At 38.2% G+C, this 20,314-nt stretch overlaps 3 protein-coding genes across 3 annotated transcripts; all 3 read left to right on the top strand.

Moving 5' to 3' along the window:
- The first annotated feature begins 560 nt into the window (after nucleotides 1-560).
- LOC136782856 (protein takeout-like) lies at nucleotides 561-2,338 on the top strand. The gene is made up of 3 exons (XM_066742559.1): nucleotides 561-689; nucleotides 1,071-1,311; nucleotides 1,409-2,338. Exons 1-3 carry the CDS (start codon nucleotides 611-613, stop codon nucleotides 1,854-1,856), a joined length of 768 nt encoding a protein of 255 aa, XP_066598656.1. The 5' UTR covers nucleotides 561-610; the 3' UTR covers nucleotides 1,857-2,338.
- A 3,724-nt stretch (nucleotides 2,339-6,062) lies between these two features.
- Nucleotides 6,063-12,353, top strand: LOC136782746 (protein takeout-like). The gene is made up of 4 exons (XM_066742392.1): nucleotides 6,063-6,611; nucleotides 10,246-10,338; nucleotides 10,749-11,030; nucleotides 11,113-12,353. Exons 1-4 carry the CDS (start codon nucleotides 6,500-6,502, stop codon nucleotides 11,415-11,417), a joined length of 792 nt encoding a protein of 263 aa, XP_066598489.1. The 5' UTR covers nucleotides 6,063-6,499; the 3' UTR covers nucleotides 11,418-12,353.
- Nucleotides 12,354-13,086: 733 nt separating this feature from the next.
- Nucleotides 13,087-18,993, top strand: LOC136782742 (MFS-type transporter SLC18B1-like). The gene is made up of 8 exons (XM_066742385.1): nucleotides 13,087-13,558; nucleotides 16,014-16,109; nucleotides 16,339-16,629; nucleotides 16,733-16,853; nucleotides 16,942-17,165; nucleotides 17,241-17,416; nucleotides 17,491-17,659; nucleotides 17,745-18,993. Exons 1-8 carry the CDS (start codon nucleotides 13,448-13,450, stop codon nucleotides 18,066-18,068), a joined length of 1,512 nt encoding a protein of 503 aa, XP_066598482.1. The 5' UTR covers nucleotides 13,087-13,447; the 3' UTR covers nucleotides 18,069-18,993.
- Nucleotides 18,994-20,314: the final 1,321 nt, after the last annotated feature.

The following is a 20,314-nucleotide window of genomic DNA, read 5'->3' as shown; positions in this document are numbered from 1 at the left end:
AATCTTATTAAATGTCCAGTGGGATTATAAAAATACGTTAACCGTGGTCAAAGATGAGACACAAGTGCAACTGGATGACACGTTCGCATTGGGTTTTTATAGGAGATGTGGAAGGGCATGCGATCTGGGCCATGGACCATCATAGCTCATGATAGTTAACTGCTTGATCTTAGTCAGAAGTGATTTTTTTTTCTTCTTTCTGTCCCCCGGCGGCGTTTCCTCGACTCCTGCTGTCGCGATCTTCACTGTGCAGCTAATGGAGGGCAAGGTTCTCTTTTAAAGTTCCAGAAGAATTCAACCAGAGTTTAATTCCAACTGTCCGATTAAAAACACCGAATTTTTATTTAGTAGATATTGAAATAGAGATTCAACTCGAATTTTGCTGAAAACTTGAAAAATTGCTGTGCTTATCGAAAATTTTAAATATTCCAACTGACCTGATTATTTGTCTTTCGATTTTGCAAAAAAAAAAACGTATGAAATTAATGTCGTCAGCATATTGCCTTCGAAGCATCGAGTTGCATCTACAGTCAGAACGGATCAGCGGACTAAGCGGAGTCTTCAGTTACATCCAATTATTTCACGAATAAACATCGTTAATCCATTTACCATGAATCTCGTACAGCTCGTTACATTCGCTGTAAGCATTTTGGCATATTCGGTCTTTTCAAGAAATACACCGGAGATACGTAAGTATATTATCTTTCTATGTAAAAATATATTCAAAAAACAGACAAGCTTTTGAGGAGAAAATCCTCATTTTGTTAGATAACTATGACAGCAAAGAACGGTTTATAATTTGGAATAAAATGCACGGAATGCATTTAAAATGGTCGAATGGTTGTTTATAAGTGCTGCTTCAAAGATCATGAGTTTCCATTTTCAGATTGAAATGTCATGTCGAGGCACATTTGGTTTGTTCCAAATAGCTTCATGTAGCTGACTACTAAGATTTAAACTATGAGTCATTACACTCCACATATGTAATTCTATTATTATTTGCTAGTACCATTAAATCCTTTTCTCGCTGCCGTTCAATTTTACCTATATAGAATATTTTCTTTCAACAGCGCCTTTTCTTCAAATATGTTACCGCGACGATCCAAATTTAAACGAATGCGTTAAAGACAGTGTAAACGCTTTAAAGCCATACTTGAAAGATGGAATTCCGGCTTTGCACATTCCACCCTGCGAACCACTGAACATACCTAAAATCGACATCAGTCAAGCAGCTGGGCCAGTTTCCGTTAGCTCCACCTATACCAATATCAAAGTCTCTGGTGGGACCGACTTTATATTGAAAACTGTCAAGTAAGCAAATTTTATTCCACGTTTATTACATGTGTGTCACATAGAAAGAGAGAGAGAGAGAGAATTCTTACGTAATAAAATTATTTGTTGCATGTAGGGTCAATGTAGAAAAAGACCGTACTAAATTAAAGCTGAAAATCCCACGTTTGAATATGACAGCGGATTACATTATGGATGGTAGGATACTAATGTTACCAGTGACTGGTAACGGAATCGTGCACGGTAACTTTACAGATATTGATGCGATAGTTCGAATCCAGGGAGAGAGATATGAGGACGCAAAGACTGAAATGACTCACCTGAGAGTGACTGATTTTTACGTGGACTTTAACGTAGGACGCGCCAATATTCATCTGGATAATTTGTTCAATGGTGATAAGACTTTGTCCGAAGCCATGAATCTTTTCTTGAACGATAATTGGAAAACTGTAGCAGCCGAGATCAAACCTGCTCTCGAAGAAACAGTAGCAACGCTTTTCAAAAAATTCTGCAACAGGATATACTCCAAATATCCACTGGATGTACTCTTACCTCGATATAGCTAAGACTTTTTTATATAATTATTCCTACATTTAAGAATTCTGTTGTTAACGAACGATCTGCAATGTACACAGGGAGAACTATTTCATATATTCATGTCAGCATTAAATAAATATTTATTGATTCATAATTAATGTCTGTAAACTAGAATGCGTATTTATTAAAGTTAGTCGCAGGATTAATTATATAGCTCTGTTAGTACGAAAGAATTCTTTTTATCCAGGTTCAAAGTAAAGAAAGAGCTACAGTTGCTATCTTTAGAAAAGTACAACTAGAGTCATCTATGTGGCTTCTTCTGAATTATATCCGCGTCACGACTTAACCTGGCCAAGTCCAGTTGCTAGAATCCTTCTCCTTATTAACTCTGCATTACAGTATTAAATAATTTTTCTTTCATATAAAATAAATGCAGAGGTTAATACATTCAAAGAAATAAAATTTAATTATTATTGTTGCAAACTGTAATGTTATTAAAAGTATGACTGTAATAAATAAGTACCTAAGCAATTTATAAATAGATTTCTTTTTAAAAAAAAGTCAACAGAAAATGACAAGATTATAAAATTTTCTCAAGTTCACGTCACGTATGAATGCGATGCTTCTTACTTCGGTATGTGCTATCTACATACTGTTATGTATACTGACCTTGTTCCTAATAGCTTAGTTTCTGGAATAGAAAACTTTTGTTGCACAGGCTTCAGAGTAGGGCTTGATTTTTGGGGGCCGGACATTTGCTTTATTTTGAAATATTAGCCCATTTTACTGCAACAAACGATTTTTATTTTCTACTTGAACAACTTTTAACTCCTAAGATAAGATGTAATGGTCATTTTTGGTTAAAATGGTATAAAAATAGTATTTTCTGTTATTATTTAAACAAATAATTATCACTATAATTATCGTTAAATTGGGGTCAGAAGATAAAAAAAAAATATTATTTATATTTTTTCTATACAATAACACTTGTTGCTTTTAACAGAACGCGTATGGTTTAGGTTTGATCATAGCTTCTGCACACCACATTGATATAGGCCTTAGTCAATTAGCATCTCATAAAAGCTAAAATATTTCTAGTATTTCCAAGAGAGCATGAGATGATATTCATGGAATTTATTTTGCTGCACACTTTGATGTTTTGCGTTTTTAAGAAGACGATAACTATATGGTTGCAGTTTTAAGGAGATAATTAGTAAGATATTTTTGTCGAAGCAATTATAAAATAAGACAAACAATTAAATTTCTAACATTTAATGAGTTTTACATTGTACAAAGGAATAAACTGCAACAAAGGTAATTTGTTATTATCGCTCTTCTGTTTTATTTTCCTCCCTCCGGTCTTAGCTTGACGTCTCTAATGTTTTATCTACTGGTATTAAACAGCCTCATTGCCTATTGCACGTCTACTACTGTACTGCATGATGTGAATATCAATTCACTATTACTCCTTATATTTATGTTACCTAGGAACTGAAAATCTTTCAAAGGTAAACTACTGATGATTCTTGCATTTCTCGATAGGTGCCACGATTAAACATATCGATTTCTTTTAAATATAGCATAACATCCACCAAAGCCTTAAATCTCCTACAAAATAAATTAAAGTTCAATAGCTATAGACAATAAACAATAATTATTTGTAAGTAATTAGCCTAGATCATAGAAAACGCTCTCAAAATTTATTTAACAGCAAAGACGAAAGAATTATTCGTGCATGAGAGAAAAATGTATAATTAGCAACGTTTGATATAATTGTTTCACAATGGCGAAGAAAAAATACAGTGTTTTTATCTTCTTTCTCCCCGATAGGAATAAACGTATGTTTATCGTCGATAATTCTAATGCTAATTGTGCATCGATGTAGCAATATTGTATTCGTACGCGCACACACACGAATACACTTTCACAAATGCATTATAAGTTAACTTTAATGGACCTTCCGTTACTACTTCAGGTATATAGAAAGGATCTATCGACCAAAGACTTGTCAGTGTTCTCGAAAGAAATTGAGCAATGTGTACTTGCTCGCCGAAGTTTTCACTGAACGAGACAGAATTCCTTCGAACCTCAAAGATCTGTAATTAATTCACTAATAACAGTATTTTTAGCATTCCTCTTGTTTCCCTCCTTCTTCAATGTCCTGTCCTTTTTTTTTATTCATATAGAACAAGCAGTAATTTTAGCTGGCATTAGCATTGTAGAGTCATGCTTCCAGAATATTCGGACTTCCGGTTTGGGTTAGTATATGCATGTATAACTTTCGTATTTATTCGCTTGCGTAGATTTTCTGAAAATCCAGGAGGATTGATGCGCGATGGCATTTATAAATGCGAGCACAGCCGCACATTCGTCTTGTGCATTTCCAGGTAGTATGTCACGTATGTTGTGCACGAACGGGAAAGAATGGGATAATGCAACGAAAATAGCCTCTTGGAGGACGAATTTGGAAAGACAATTGCGCATTATATATTCACGGTCGGCTAAGCAGCCTATACCGGCCATCGGTCCCGGCTTTATTATTACTTTCTAACATATCGCTTCTCCATGCGCGGCTATTTTATTTTTGACATGTCATCACGGCACGCGACAAGTCAGACGAAAAGACAACAACAGCATAATAGATACATATATATAAATTTATATGTATGTAGCATACATCTGTCCATTCCATAATGTATGGACAAACTCCGGAAATCTCGCTAAAGCGTATAATCTCCCCGCAGACTTTAATCAAACAGATTACATGAATCTGAAAATCAAAGATAGGGAAGAAAAAATTATAATCGAGAAGCAAGAAGAGGGTCAACGTATCGTGGACAATTATTTTTCGAAAGATCTTTCCCCTTGGAATGATTACAATTGCAAAATCTCTCTCTCTCTCTCTCTCATGACGTTGATAAAACCATTTGTGACATTTGTTATTCAGCTGTAATAAAGGAGACTCGACGTTTAGGGAACAACAGCAACATTAGTTTCTGGAATTTACCGTGTATATTTAATCCCATACAAGTGCACATCCCAGGCTCCACGAGCCTCTGTATCGTGTATTTCATAATAAAGCTGCGTCAAGAGATTCGTGCACGGAATAAATACTTTTGCGTTGGGTATATATCGTAAAAAAAATCTCCGACTCTTTCCCTCTCCTTTTGCATAGCGAATAAAGAATTTTCAATGTTATTTTTTTGCAATGATCGCTTGGTGTGCACAAGTACTAAGAGTGAAAAAGCGCTTATTTAGTAGAAAAAGTACCAATGAACTTGCTCGACCCGCTTCGAGTCTCGTGCGCCAAGTTTTTAGGAAGTTATTAATACTGACATATTGAACCACGTTGCTCTGTTAACAATAGGAAGATTAATTATTTATAATTCATCTATAATTCTCTTAATAGAATAAAACATAGAAGAAATTAACATAGTTAACCTTTTATTTAAGTTCACTACGTCATTCGCTCGAGAGTCGCTCACTTGCATCAAGATTCTTTTTGCCATTATTATTACAGTTATTTGTTTAACTCCGACTAACTTACCTGCGCAATCCTAGCTCGTTCCTATGGTGTTTCATTATTCCTCTGACAATCCAAAAATATTACGGCTGGTAAAAACATTGCAATTACTCATTGAGAATCCTTGAGAAAAATTGGTCAGAAAGCGAAGCTGAGTTTATTCATGTATAAAATCGCTAATTCAGCAAACTCGATCTTGCCTACAGGGTCAAAACAAGAAGCGGTCGTCCATGTTAATATTGGAGAAGGGCAAAATATTGAGGAGAGAAATATTCGCGTGAAGTTTCAGGTTTTCGTGAATGAAGATCGAGCCGAGGTTTCGGAGCCTCGAAGGCGGAAGGGATGAAGGAAAAGAGGAACAAGTCGACCGTGAGGAAACTTCCTGTCTGGAAAAGTGCTGATGTTTGACGGTCATCGATCGAGCCGGGGATAAAAAAAGTCTTGGCGAAAAAACATGACGAGCAATTAATTTTGGAGAGAGCAGTTCGGGTTCCGGTAAGTTGGGGCAGAAACTGGCGAGTGCGCATGCGCAGTTGCGAGGCGGCAGCTTGAACGTCGTATTCGGTCGTAGCTGGTGTTCTCCTCCATGAAGGAAGTAGAAAGAAAAGGCGGTTACGACTCGCGGCGCCCACCGGTCGTCTTAAACTCGGTAGCAAGCAACGTATACCTGGAGTAGGGGGCTTTCGCATATAAGACAGAATATGACGGGGTCCCGTCTTTAGTTTATCAGAAGGCAGCTTGCTAGTCACCACTTGACCCATTTACTCCAAAACCCCTCTGACCCACCCCCACACTCACCCCCGCACACCAATTCCCATCGATTCGATCCACCCAAAATTCGAAATAATCAAAGATCCTCCTCTCGAACAAAATTTCCAATATTATATACCACTCTACTTGTCCACGGTTCGTTGGTGTTACTTGTGATTATCAAACTCAGAAGCTGGAGACAATGTCTTAAGCTAGGTTTTAGAGAAATTCGCGGAGTAAGAGAGGAAGTGGCGTTTGATCCAAATCAGAAATTGATACATTTTGTCAGGAGGTTTGAGAGGGGTGGGTGAAGATCTTGGACATTGATAGAAAAGTGCAGCGAGCGAGTGTAAGTGGGATTTTTTGGAAGGAAAACTAGTGACTCGGCGAAACTTGGAAATGACGAGCACAGGAAGGATGCCCCTGCTTTTCTTCGGATTGCTTTTGGTCCATTTGGCTTTGAGCGAGAAGGCGGATAATCCAGGATTGAACGAGCCCGAGTTTGAAACTCGTAAGATTTACGTGCGGAAGCTTTTCGCTTTCGAAATAGTTTTGTAAATAATCTATATACTCGTCTTGTGTGATCAATCCCATTAGATTTTATGCACCACGAAGCTCACAGATCGAAAACACTTTATTTCTCTTTAGAATCATTCGCTTAGTCGAGGTACTCGTTTGTGTAGAACAACTATATAGTTTGCTTTCTGAGTAATTTTTTCGATCCCATTTTACCATAAATCATTCCGATGATCATCGTGCGCATGGATTGCGAAACGCTTCAAAGGCAATGCACTCGTTGAAAATTTCCATCACAATTATTCATTTGAATCTATGACACGAGCGCGTTTAGTTTTTCAACATTCGATAACTTTTCATTCAAGCGTCATGCAATGTTTTCTGCGTGGTTCCCACACAAATCACAGTAATTTCATCCTACAATTCTATTCATTTTTTTGATGAATGAGATGGATGAGGAAATAGCTCGGTTGGTTCTTGCGATTTTCCTTCCGTGATCTCGATCGCATCAGCCTTTCTCTTTCTACGAAAATATCTCGTTAAATTGGAGCCAAGTCTCGGTCGAACCTTGATAAGCTAGTGGTACCTTCTAATCCGCGCGCCAACTATTTACGCGATTTTCGACCCTTGCCCACTCGTTTCTCACGCAGCTTAATATTAATTAGGATCACACTTCATTAACATCGATTAACCGCTACAACAAATTACACGCGATGATACTTTGAGATTGAAACCGATTAACCATCAGTCACGAAAGGTGCTTGTAAAACGAAGAAAAATGATAAATGTCGTGTTTCGCATTGCAATTAAATAAGATACAAAGAAACGTATATATGCGAACGTGTACACTAGACTCTAAACCATTAATAGATGATTTCTTGAATAATCGACTATTGTTTAATTAGAAAAACAAAATACAGGGAATTTGGACAAATTTAAGATGGAATGAAAAATTGTTTGGCTGAAATTGGGTCGATTGGATGGTGAAAGGATGGTTCGTTTTGTTGACAGTGAGAGAAATGACAGATTTGGATTGTTTCCATGAGAGCAGGTAGACCAGGGCCAGACTCAGGCGCAGGAGCTAGCCTAGGCATAATAGCTGAAAGAGCATGGCGTAACGGTGGTTGATGGCGTGGCGAAGGTTATGTCAGAGATTGCATAAACGCCGTGGATCGGTGGTAATCGGCAATCGGTCGGAGAAAGTACCGGGACGTCTTAAGCCGGTATTACAACAAGAACGCGAGGTGCCAGTCCCCGCGCTAGTGGTGTATACTATACGTACTGTATAAATAAACCTCTCTCTCTCTCTCTCTCTCTCTCTCTCTCTCTCTCACATAGTATATATAAACACCAGCCATCCAATTTTGTACACCGCCTGCCCTTTGCCGGCTCGCCCATATACGTAGCAAAGCAGCTAGTAACGAAGCGTGATTTATGCCTTGTTTTGTCTTTTCTTCTTTGCTGCGCGTCTCTTATACTCTACCAGTAATTGTCCATTGCACCATACTCTATTCTTTCTTTCTCTCCCTCCTGCTCATTCTCCCTTTTATAAAATACTTCGATTCGAGTGATTTGTCAATTCATGACATTTCGTTTGGATCATCCTTGCTTTATCATTTCTTCCAACATTGTTATTAGTGTTCACCTACACTGCCAGATTCACTGGTGAAAGTGACAACGTAATTGTAACACGTCATAGACGCATCCAACGGTCCAGATTCCTTTGCATCACGTAATACCTGAATTCTATACACTGGAATATTGCATAACGAGCTTTGTTAATTCCTGGTATAGCATTAACCCACATATGAACCTCGTTTTTGGAATAGCCCGGTTAATATTCCGTTCATCCACAATACTAATGAATATTACTCATATTTTCTTGCATAATCAGTGTTATGATAGGTCCCGACGATCGAAAATTCTAGAGACTTTTCTTTTATACTTTTGACGAATTCTATTCGATTGATTTCACCGAAAACTCTCGTTTTCGATCGAGCTACCTTGTGAACTGTGCGATATGATAGTTTTTGTCATGTAACTTGTGTGATAAGATTGCTCATTAATGCTTTGTGGAGCTCCGATTGTAGACTACATTATCAATTTCTGCCAGTGGATAAACTCGACTCGCTCCATATATACTATAGGTATATACTCGTGAGACCCGTGCAACTTTGGCATCGAAAAAAAGTTGTATACAGTCTTAACCTTATACGCTTCGCGTAGCACCTTGCTATTTTTAATTGGATTGTAAATTTGACGTTGCTAAATTCGATTCTACTTCAATAAAAATAAAGCTATGTAATAGCTTGATAAAAAAAGTTCTATTGTAATACCATTTATGTAACGACGAAGTAGGAAATTTAATCTTTATCTGATATATCGAGTTATTATACGAGTGACACTTGTTATTTAAGAGTTTTAATGAGACTTTAGTGTTTAGATAATTTAGCAATTATTAATTAAGTTTCTTATTGTTATAAGGAAGAATGCTCTGCTTTCAATATGTTGCATAAGCACATTGCTCGTAGAAAGATTATCTTTACGTAGAAACGAAAACTCTCGACGAGAAAGTCGAACATTGATTTGATGTTTTTTTTTCTCAATATTGACAAGAAGGTCAGCTATGCCTCTTTAGGAACTGATAAATTCTTGCAGTGATTTTTACTGATTGGGTATGTTTTACGATTTGTTGTGCTCGTGTCAGTTGAGCACAGGAAATATATAAAGGCCGAAGAAAGTTGCTCCAAGGCCGCGAGTTGGTATCATGTAAAAACTATTTTGAAATATCTGAAAATGCTTACATAAAGACCATAGGTACTTCTTCTGGTTATGCTAAAAAGTACAACAAATTCGTGCAATTTCTATATACGGGGGATGTACTTTGCTTAACTTTTATTAAACAAGAGTGACGAGAAGAATTCTACGGGAGAAACTCGTTAAAGCGTATATAGAAAATTATCATAATCGTGCAATTCAGCAAATGAGACGGGCTAAAAAGGAGACAAAAAATGTGAGCGATTAGTGACGTGCAATGATCCACAAGTATTTATCAAATGAATGATACCCGTTTTCTGGGCATAACAATCAATATACAAAAATATTCTGATAAAATTAATGTGAATAGCGAGAACGAATTCATAAATTTCCATCGGAAGAAGGAAAACATTGAATCGCGATGAGTAGAGAAACAAGTATTTGCGTGATTTCATAGTGGATCGAAGAGAGGAGAGCGAATCGCAATGTTATTGCATTGACGAATTGAGACTCTCGACATTAGAAATTTAGTTCTTCAGATTTTAAGTTATTAAAGTAACGAAACGTTTACCTGCGACCTACACGATCATTTGATATTCCAAATATGTATTTTTAACACTAAAGATTTTCGTAAGCATTTTTAGTTTTGACGCAGATAAACGAGCCTAAAGTCAAAACATAGATATATGTAGATACTATACAAGACGATCGTAAAACATGTTATTCCTAGGACAAATCTTCTCTTATAATTTCAAGGACAGGCTTATGAAGCTTTTTTTGATAACTCGTTATATCCATTCATTAAATGCAAAAGTAGCTTCTTGTTTACAAACTGTCTGTTAGAACATTGTCTACTATTAATTTCTTTTCAGCCGAGTATATTCTACCATGCGAAAGGTCGGATCCGCAGCTAGAGTTATGCATCCAAAAGCAGTTCAATCATCTGAAACCATATTTAGTGAAAGGTGAGCACTTTTTCTATAAACTAAATACGTAACAGATTTTAAAATGAAGACTGCAGCATGGAAGCAAACGATTCCTTTCCAAAACAACACTTCCTTCGAGACAACGAAATTTCAAATATGCAGCAGAGTGCATCAAATTGACTATTTCGTGCATTTATGTAATAATGGGGAATGCAATTCCATATTTGAAGCATCTCTCTGTGTAAATGTGTAACGTGGTAAAATAGTGATGTCGAAAGTTACATAAGATATGGTAGGTATATATTTAGAATGGAATGAGATTCTTTCACCGTGCCTTTTTTAATTAGTTTCAGAAACGTTACGAAACAATCGATTTATGCTTCAAGATAAAAAAGATGCATGAGAAGAAAAGAGAAATATCGCCAAGTAAAAGAAAAGTGTTTTTTCAGGTATTGCCGATCTCGATTTACCACCGATCGAGCCACTCAGTATTCCGGAATTGGGAATGGAGAACGGTCAAGGTGCTGTTCGCGTGAGTGCTTTATTTTCCAACATCACAGCTATTGGTCCAGGCAATTACTCCATCAACAAAGTCCGAGTTGACATCAAGACTTTGAGATTAGATTTACAATTGACCATCCCAAAAATAGAGCTTCAAGGTCGCTATAAAGTAGCTGGAAATGTTCTCCTCTTCCCCATTCAGAGCCAGGGAGATTTCTGGGCCCTGTTTGGTATGCTCTTCTCCACATTGTTTTCTCATAATGTGTCTCAATATAGATTACAAATTAATAAAAATAAACGATGAACTTTTAGGTGACGTTGCAGCAATTGCACGAGTACAAGGAGTGGAAGAGCTGAAGGATGGCGTGCGTTATATGAGAATAGGAAGACTGTTGGTTGACTTTAGTCTGGGTCGTGCAAGATTTCGCATTGACGACGAAATTAATGGAAATAATGTAATCGGGCAAGCGATGAACCAGTTCCTCAATCAAAATGCTAAGGAGATCATCGAAGAGATGAGACCAGCTGCCAGTAACAGTATCGCCAAGCATTTCCAAGCTTTTATGAACACAGCCTTTACCAAATTGCCAATGAAAGTTTGGCTCCATGACACGTAGTACTTTTCATCAATGTTGCGTATCGTATAGTAATTAAGTTTTTGTATTTATATCCTCTTATTCGACACGTTATCCTCTTATTGAATGCGTTGAACACTTGGCAATTAGTCCGTTATTTCTTATACATTTAAAGAACAATAAAACTGAAAAGTGCGATGCTCTGCATTAATGCAACATTATTAATGTTTCTTAGCAATTTTTTTACACAATGTTATTAAACGAGTTTAACGTGTGTGTCAAACGTTAAATATGTTTCCATAAACTTACGTGCAATCTGATATTAGCTGCGTATGCTCTATATCCATATGCTTTTGTTCTTTAATTGAATCTATAAGACTTGGAAGTTTAAAATCTTCCCGCTGTCCTTTTAATTGATATTAGCGTTTAATTTTATGGAATTAGAAACGTATTGTAAGACTATGAATTAAAACATAGGTAATTTGTGTTGTTTTCAGTGTCTTTATAGTTTTGGTTATAAATTTATATGCTGCTGAAAAGTTCAATTTTCAGTTTTGTCAACCTGAAAACTGACACGAATTAAGTTTTGCTGCGGATCTCTCATAAACAATAATATGTATTAATGATCTTACATAGAATTACTGTATAGTAGTTACACTTAATAGCCAATAATTGTATGAAAATTGTATACTGTCCATTTTAGCATAGGTTTGTTAAAAATCCTTGTTTCATAAACATGGTCGCTATGTACCGACAATCAAAAATTTGAAAATACATTGTCTTTGCGTTTTTATTATGTGATATACATGTAGTGTACGAGAGTAGTACGAGATGAAGGTTTTAATGAAAACGACAAGGTATGAAATACAGAAATTCTCTCACTTTTGAAAACAAATTATATATATATATATATATATATAGAGAGAGAGAGAGAGAGAGAGAGAAAGAGTAAATATGATATTATATTTATTAATATACTATATACTGGAATAAAAAATCTAAAACACCGTGTACTTTGTAGACGAAGAGTGTAATTGGATAGTTGATATGCCACCACGTTTAGTGCCGGCACCGCCCAATATCAATTTTCACATAAGGAGTGTATAGAGACCACGAATTCAACACTAGATATTTTTACCTTATAACGTACGTGTCTTAGTAAATTAACCTGTTTTCGTAATTCCTTGACATAATCAGTCTCAATGATTTGATCAAAATATCGAATTTCAAATCTTACAAACGAGATAAGTTCTTGTGGACAAATTTCAATGCAAACGTTCATATGAATTGAGAAATTGCTTCCTCCTAACTTCAAATGGCTGTTCGATATTTTTCTAATGCAACGAGGCAAAAACATTGTCCCGCGCTGAATGATTGAAATTAACGTAGATAAAACAGCGGGTTGGACTTTTGTTCGTGAATCAGCGTCGAATAAAAAATGAAGTAGAGGAGGGGGGGGGGGGGGAGATGAAAAGAAGAGAGAAAGAAGAAAAATTAGTCGCGTTGCAGCGGACAACGTGGTGGATGCACGCGTGAAAGGAGGAACGATGTCGGGCCGCGACGTTTCCGATAATGAATTAGAGCCGTACAGCTCGTATCTGGTGACCTCTATGACCTGGCGCTTAACTCTCTTAACCTCAAAAGTGACTAACACAGAGAGATGCCAGCTCGTTCTCACTGTCAAGTACGAGGAGGTAGCGATCGGGCAAGCTCACGCTCACACTGACCGCGGTGTATACATACAGAGAGACGGTGAAAGAGATCGACAAATTGGAGAAGAGAGACGAGGGCAGACAACACAGAACGGCGCGGTACTACGTTTGTATTATTTACCAGAAGTGACAACTTTGTCAGACGTTCAGTCGATTGCCGGATCCAGTGTGTTCCTCATGCCTTAACCGACCCGGGGTCGTTCAGCCCGTCACACGTCTCCACGACTTTTCGAAGTCTGCAAGAACCGGAAGGACCTTCCAGTCTGCAAAGGAGACCACCCCTCCTCCTCCGTCGTCGACGACATCAGGAGGCCCAACGACGGATTACCTTTATTAGCCCAAAATACAGCTTTCTTCATCATGATGGCCCAATTTACCAAGAGGCAGTGGCTCACTCTCATAGTCATTAGTATCGCCGATTTCTCCAATGCCATCTGCGTCTCCCTGCAAGCGCCCTTCTACCCACAAGAGGTAACGTTTCTTCTCTTCTACTTACTTCCACTCTGGATAATCATTTTCAAGCGAAATTCAGCATTTCACCATACTTATCGTACTTTTATTTTCATTGACCTCTCTTCAATTAAATTGATTATTACGAACGCGAGCAAAAAAAGTACAGTGCGCGAAAATAAGATATTTCCATGAATGAATTAATTAACGGACATTCGAGAATTCAAAGCGTTTAATTTCGGTTTAATACACGGCGTTTTTAAATCGATAGGTCGTTGGATTTATAATGATAAATAAACACATGTTGCAGCAGTTGCCGAAATCAATCTATATAGCCAAACGGTTGATCGTTTGGAACAACAGGGATTTGTGATTGATGCAGCTTTTAGTCTCTCGATCGTTGTTCACAGACTTAACGCTATTTACCGAGAGCTTGAACTTTTTGACGCGTGCTTGCGCGATTGATTATAAATACTCCAGATAAATTTAGTTGCTTTCAATGAGCAGAGAGAACATTACAATGAACAGAGTCTTCGATTAATTCTTGCAAATTTATGACCCCTCATAATAGAAAGATTACGTTGGACGTTTTAGATGAGTATGCGCAGCGTGACTTTCGCGTAGACCAATGTTCCTTCTTCTTGCACTGGAAGGACAAATTGTGAAAGAAAACATTTTTCCTACACGCATCATTGGAATAATATTTTTCTGATATACGAGAGGGAAGTTTTGTCGACAATTCTGACGTCATTACTCATACATTAATAGTGAAAAAACGATAATAGCGTAGTTTGTTTATAATTTGCTTTACGCTTTGTTGTGAAAGACGGGCGTCAGAACTCCCCTCCTAATTCCTTCAAAAATCTATTATAGTGTTCCGTAACACTCTGGCCTTTGCCTAACACTATATAATTAAAATATCGCTATCAGCTCAGAATTTTGATAGAAATATGTGAACCAAAGTAATATTATCCTGTAATATTTGTCTTGTTATGGAAAAATAGGGATGACTCTACCTTACTGATTTGTTCGAAATCAGTGACGAAATACTCGAAGCAAATTGCTAGGCGTAAACTTGAAATCGTAAACATGCCTGTCTGTAATCTGTTAGGGTAGGTATATATATATATATATATATATGCAAGAATTAAGATGACTGCAGCGCCACTGCTCCTTTCAAAATATTCTAAAAACCTTGTATCCTCTGTTTAAAAGCACAACAATGAAGATATTGCTGAAAAATCGTAGGGTTTATAGTTTATCGGTCGAAGCACGAACATTGTAACTTTTGATGATTTCCGGCTTGCGTGTAGCAAGTTGATCGCCTGGAGAGCTAGCTGGCTCCCGAGAGACTGGGGCCAAAGTTTATCCAATTTTGGCAAAAACGTCCCTCCAATTAGTAGGTTCAAAACATTTATTCTTATCCAATGCAGCCAGCCTCGATAAGGAACGGAAAAATTAAGATTAAATTTTGCAACAGTTGTCCAAAATTGGCTTAAATTCGAGGTCGATAGAAGTGATTTACGATCGTCACACTTGGATAAAACTAAATTTGACACTCTGTTTACATTATACAGTAAAGTGATTAGACTAATATAAGTATGTCAAAATTATTAAAATCTTGACCCCTGTTTCGCAACAACGAGGAACTAATTAGGAAAGAAATTAATCTCTGCTGTATACTCTTAGGCCAGAAATTTCTACTCCCAACGAAAGCGATGATTTTTCAAGTGCCGATCAAAGAAAGCAGCTGCTCCATTTGAAGAATCTTTCAAAGGGGAATGAAATTCATCGAGCAAAGAATTATGAACGATGCACGTACTTTGACGAATGGTATAGAAAAATGGTGTTAATAAAACACATAATCTGTCGGTGTCTATCTGCTGGTGGACCCCTAACCTTTAATTTATTTTGTTAATTATTCACTTCGATAAAAGATGTCGAGCAAAGAATGAGAATCGTATCGTGAAAAAGTAGGATTTTTACATATACTATATATAGAGCTTGTGGAAGTGTGAGGAAATTAACGATTACGATAATGAGGCAAGGCTTTACGATTCTTCTATACATAGAGTAGATAGGGCGTGTTATCGGGGGTGTCTAGTAGGTGTAGTAGCTCGATAGATAAATTGCGACGCGACGATCCAATAGTGGCGAGCCTCTGCGTTTCTCGTCAGGGGGGAAGGGGGACTGATACGTTTTCTATTGAAAATCCTACGAGAAAGCTCGATAACTCCACTCTACACGTTTCTCACTGTGAAACGTCCAAAGTTTATCCGGTTTTATCTCGTCAAGCGTTAATTGCAATTGAACGAGATAAGACGAGCAAACTACGCAGCATGCCGGCCGGTCCTGTCCGGGCGAAGCGCGTATTCCACAAATTTTTCTACACGCTATACATACATAATAATTAAGCATCGAGTGTGAAATTGTATATTCTTCGTATCTTGATACTAAGACGCATGTTTGTTCGCAGGCCGAGAAGAAAGGGGCTTCGCCATCGGAGTACGGATTGGTCTTCGGGATCTTCGAACTGGTGGTCTTTCTTATCAGTCCTCTTTACGGCCAGCACGTGGGTCCCCTCTTAACTCATTCTTCAATAATAAACGAACTCGATCAAAAAGTGAAGAGCGCGCACGCCAATCTCGATAAGATGACACAAAAAAGCTCTATCTCATCGAGAAACTTCATAATGGTCGAACTGCGAGACGCTTTCTAGAATTAGATATCGCTTCGCTTCGATTCAACATCGTTTCTCATTTTGTGCAATCGTGTATATTTTACTCCTATGCTTTTTACAGTTGCACAGGATCGGTCCAAAACTTTTGTTCAACGGTGGAATCCTAACTACTGGAACATGCGCGATAATGTTTGGTCTCCTCGACAAGGTCGATGGGCATTATCCCTTTATCATCCTTTCCTTCCTGATTAGAATCGTCGAGGCTCTGGGAAATGCTGCATTTTTGACCGCTAGCTTTGCCATCATCGCTAAAGAATTTCCGGATAATGTTGCCACCACTTTTGCTAGTCTGGAAACGTTCTTTGGGCTTGGACTTATCGTTGGACCCACCGTGGGTGGTGCGCTGTATCAGGTAAAACGATATTTGCTATGCAGAAAAGCTAAAAGTGTTCTTTGGTCTCTTGCATCGACTACTCATTAAACTGTAAATATATATATATATATATTAATAATAGATCGGTGGATACACAACCCCCTTTGCTGTTCTTGGTTCGGCTTTGTTCCTCGCAGCTGTCATGACAGTTTTTATCCTGCCTGTTCACGATGATTTGGACAGTGATACCCATAACTCTGGAGGTGCGATTAACTCAACATAACAATGATCGAACGATGAATCCGTGCAAAATAATGAATATTTAATAATATAATGCTGTAATATCAACAGGTTTTGCCAAAGTTATGAAAATACCGGGAGTCATGGTTGCAACAGCGTCTATAATCGCCACTAGCATGAGTATTGGATTTCTTCAAGCAACGTTGGAGCCCCATCTTAGGCAATTCCATCTGAGCCCTGTGGTACTGGGACTTATGTTTGTTATCAATGGAGGCACTTATGCTATCACTGCCCCTGTCTGGGGATGGATGTGCGACAAATATGTACATCCAAAGGTACATAGGCGGATTTCATGCATTGGGATCGAATTGATTTTTAAGATCTTGTTTATTGATATTTCCATATTTTAGGTGGCTACCACTGCTGGATGTTTACTGGTGATGATTGGCTTTTCACTCATCGGTCCTGCGCCCTTCATACCGATTCCAACCATTATCTGGGTGACCATTTGCGGACTCGTGATTCATGGTTTGGGCATGTCGGCCCAACTGGTCGCCAGTTTCACGGATGCACTGAGGACTTCGATGTAAGCTATCATGTTCTTTTTTTCTAGAATGAAAGAACGGAAGACATGCAAAACGCATTCTCTAATCTTTGCAGATCATACGGTTTTCCAAATAACCTCGAGACTTATGGACTGATCAGTGGATTGTGGACCAGCACGTTTGCCCTCGGAGCTTTCATCGGTCCAAGCGTAGCTGGTATTCTATTGGATAACATTGGCTTCAGGAATGCGTCTCTCTTTATAGTATTTTTACATTTCCTAGTGGTGAGTTCCGGATGTCACTGTGAACGGGGAATGATTATATTTTTACAATTTGCGACAGTTAATTGGATCAATATGAATTTTGTAGGGGGTATCAGCGACCGTGTTCTTGAGCAGTTGTTCTCGAGGTCCAAAACCGTACACGGAGGTGGTTACGGAGGAAAATTTGAGGATGCCGTTGACGGACAGCTGTCGATCTCAAAGTGACAGCGCTCCTTTGATAGGAGGAGGAGTAGGTGGAGGACGTAACCATAGCGTGCCAATCGACAGGCCAAGTGGAATGAATTCGCTAATAGCTTGCAATAGTTACAACAACAAGGCAAGTGCCTGGTCGAGGGCGTCCTACAGTGGCCGATACTCGCACAGTTATGGATCTGTTGAGGCCAAACGTTACCTCGAGCGGACCACGTGATGATATTGCCAAAATCACTATGGCCAGCGGGGGAGGGGGAGGGGGCGTTTGAATACACAACAAGGAGAGAGTAAAGATTGTAATCGACGATCCTTGGATCGCCGAGCTTTCCGGACTTCTGGAGAGCAGCTTCGTTTTCTCTATTTTATCTTTATTTATATCGGGCTCAATATGCACACATGAATGAAAATCTTGTCCTTTTTGTTTGTTTGTTTTTTTTTCTTTCAATAATCGACTACTAGACTAGCTGATAGTATATAATAATTGTAATATTTGAGAATTTGCCAGACTTGGTGTTCCGATAAATGCAACAGTGGCCCTTGAATCGATCGCCAAGAAAATCATTTTCACCGGTTCTCTCACTGGTAATGGAAAAACAGTATTTTCAGAATTCGCCTGGTCGAGCGCTTATTATAACGATTCAAGCCATTATCGTTTATCACGCATGAGTATGTTATTCAATAGGATACCGGAACACGGAGCACTGTAGGATATACGTACATATTAGAAAGTTTATAATTAAGTCCTGCTTGACAGATAAAATAGAATTTTATCGAAAATAATGCCAATTCAACTCTGTATATTAATCTAGGAAATATTTTATGCGCTCTCTGATACCATGTTTTATCCGCGAATCGGAGGAAAAAACGGAATCTAAATAGCAGGGCACGCTTATACTTGTAAGATCAAGCAGAAACGTAAATATGCCCGGAATGGCGATCACAACGTTATTTTGTTTTTCATATAAATGAGAACATGTAATTATTATATTATATGTGAAAGTTACAATGACACTTTTATGCAATTTTAACATTTACCGTTGTAATATGTTTGCGTGGTAGGAATTAATAGCTGAACGATCATCGTGTTGAAACATTTGATGTTACCTAATGATATTGAATAAACGTACTATTTTTGACCGTTCTATAGGAAAAATACCGTTTAATCTCACCATTGACTCCAGCTACAATAGTGCCTTGCAGGAAAACGAAGAAAATTGCAAGAAGAAAGAAAAAGCAAGTTTCTTTTTTCCTTTAAGAGCGACAGTCGAAGCAAGTATTTCTGGATGAGTATATTTTAGGAGTTATTGCACGCGTTCAGCACGGTGTCATGAAAGTGGATGCAGGAATTCATGAAATTCACTTTCATTCGATCGACGATTTTCACTCTCACACCTTACAACCGAGCTGTTTTATCGGTTTTTCGCCAACCTTTTTCCAGATTCCGCTCGAATTCCAAAGCGTCCGTGTGCGCGAATACGCGACACACCTACGCGCACGTGTACAAATTCTTCAGCCTGGCAAGCCGCGCGGTACATTGCACACACGTGTGCATATTTATTAATATCGCATGAAATCGACTGTTTCGTTCAGCGGCCAATGAATATATGCATATATCGCTTAAGATACTTTCAACCGATACACCGCACCGGTGGTGTGTGTGTGTCTTGATTGACAAAGCTGCGACAATACAACTGCGCTATTTAGTTGAGAAACTCAAACAGCTGTGATAAGTCCTGTACGTATATGGTCTGGACGATGAATCATTCTCGAGTCATTGCAGGAATCTCGGTGGAGGAAAAGCGAAAAGTTTAGGCATAAGAGAAAGGAGTACGAATTTTCTTGAGTGACTGCATCAATGAACAATGCAGCATATATAGTCTATTATTATTATTATCGTTACTATTTATTACCACGCTACGACTATATTGTCCTCGCACCTTCTAATTATTGAAACGTCAACACAGCTCGGTATATACTTCTCGAAACGACGAGCTATTTTTCCCAAGAAACATATCGCGTTATAATTGTCATTAGGTGTATTGGGTGTTATTTTACAATAATCATACTCCGTAGCTTAAAGCGTGGTCAGGGTTAACGTTATTTCCTATCCTGCCCGGAGCAGTCGTGCTCGCTCGTGTGCATCGACCTGTTCGCATAGATCGTTCTATTCTCTATAGCGATGTACAATTTGCAAGAAGGGAGATCACGCGCAAGTGTTTGTAATTCCTCTCCTCCTTCCGGTTGGCGCGTGAAAAACTGCTGCCTGGAGTTTCGCGACCGTGAACTTTAAACGTGCCTCGTCTTCGCCGGTTTTAATCGCTATTCTCTGCTCGTTTCTGTTATCGAGTTTTCAATCGCAGTGATTATTTTCATCGCATGAAAAGAGTGCAAATTATCAATGGGCTAAATTTAGAGTCTAATGATGGAAATTGCTGTAAAACGCTTGCTTGTTCTTTCAAGCCA

This window comes from Prorops nasuta, unplaced genomic scaffold (genome assembly GCF_024137725.1).
Source record: "Prorops nasuta isolate Cenicafe-Biocafe unplaced genomic scaffold, Cenicafe_Pnas_1.2 PNAS00030, whole genome shotgun sequence".
Lineage (NCBI taxonomy): Eukaryota > Metazoa > Arthropoda > Insecta > Hymenoptera > Bethylidae > Prorops > Prorops nasuta.
The sequence above is the reverse complement of the archived record's forward strand: the minus strand, read 5'-3'. Positions and strand labels throughout refer to the sequence as shown.

Bases quoted from the DNA above. Each gene is read 5' to 3' on its own strand.
- LOC136782856 (XM_066742559.1), top strand. From the start codon at position 611: ATGAATCTCGTACAGCTCGTTACATTCGCTGTAAGCATTTTGGCATAT. The intron at 690-1,070 runs GTAAGTATATTA...TTCTTTCAACAG, and splicing joins AAGAAATACACCGGAGATAC to CGCCTTTTCTTCAAATATGT. The intron at 1,312-1,408 runs GTAAGCAAATTT...TGTTGCATGTAG, and splicing joins TTTATATTGAAAACTGTCAA to GGTCAATGTAGAAAAAGACC.
- LOC136782746 (XM_066742392.1), top strand. From the start codon at position 6,500: ATGACGAGCACAGGAAGGATGCCCCTGCTTTTCTTCGGATTGCTTTTG. The intron at 6,612-10,245 runs GTAAGATTTACG...ATTTCTTTTCAG, and splicing joins CGAGCCCGAGTTTGAAACTC to CCGAGTATATTCTACCATGC. The intron at 10,339-10,748 runs GTGAGCACTTTT...GTGTTTTTTCAG, and splicing joins GAAACCATATTTAGTGAAAG to GTATTGCCGATCTCGATTTA.
- LOC136782742 (XM_066742385.1), top strand. From the start codon at position 13,448: ATGATGGCCCAATTTACCAAGAGGCAGTGGCTCACTCTCATAGTCATT. The intron at 16,110-16,338 runs GTGGGTCCCCTC...TGCTTTTTACAG, and splicing joins GTCCTCTTTACGGCCAGCAC to TTGCACAGGATCGGTCCAAA. The intron at 16,854-16,941 runs GTGCGATTAACT...TAATATCAACAG, and splicing joins TGATACCCATAACTCTGGAG to GTTTTGCCAAAGTTATGAAA.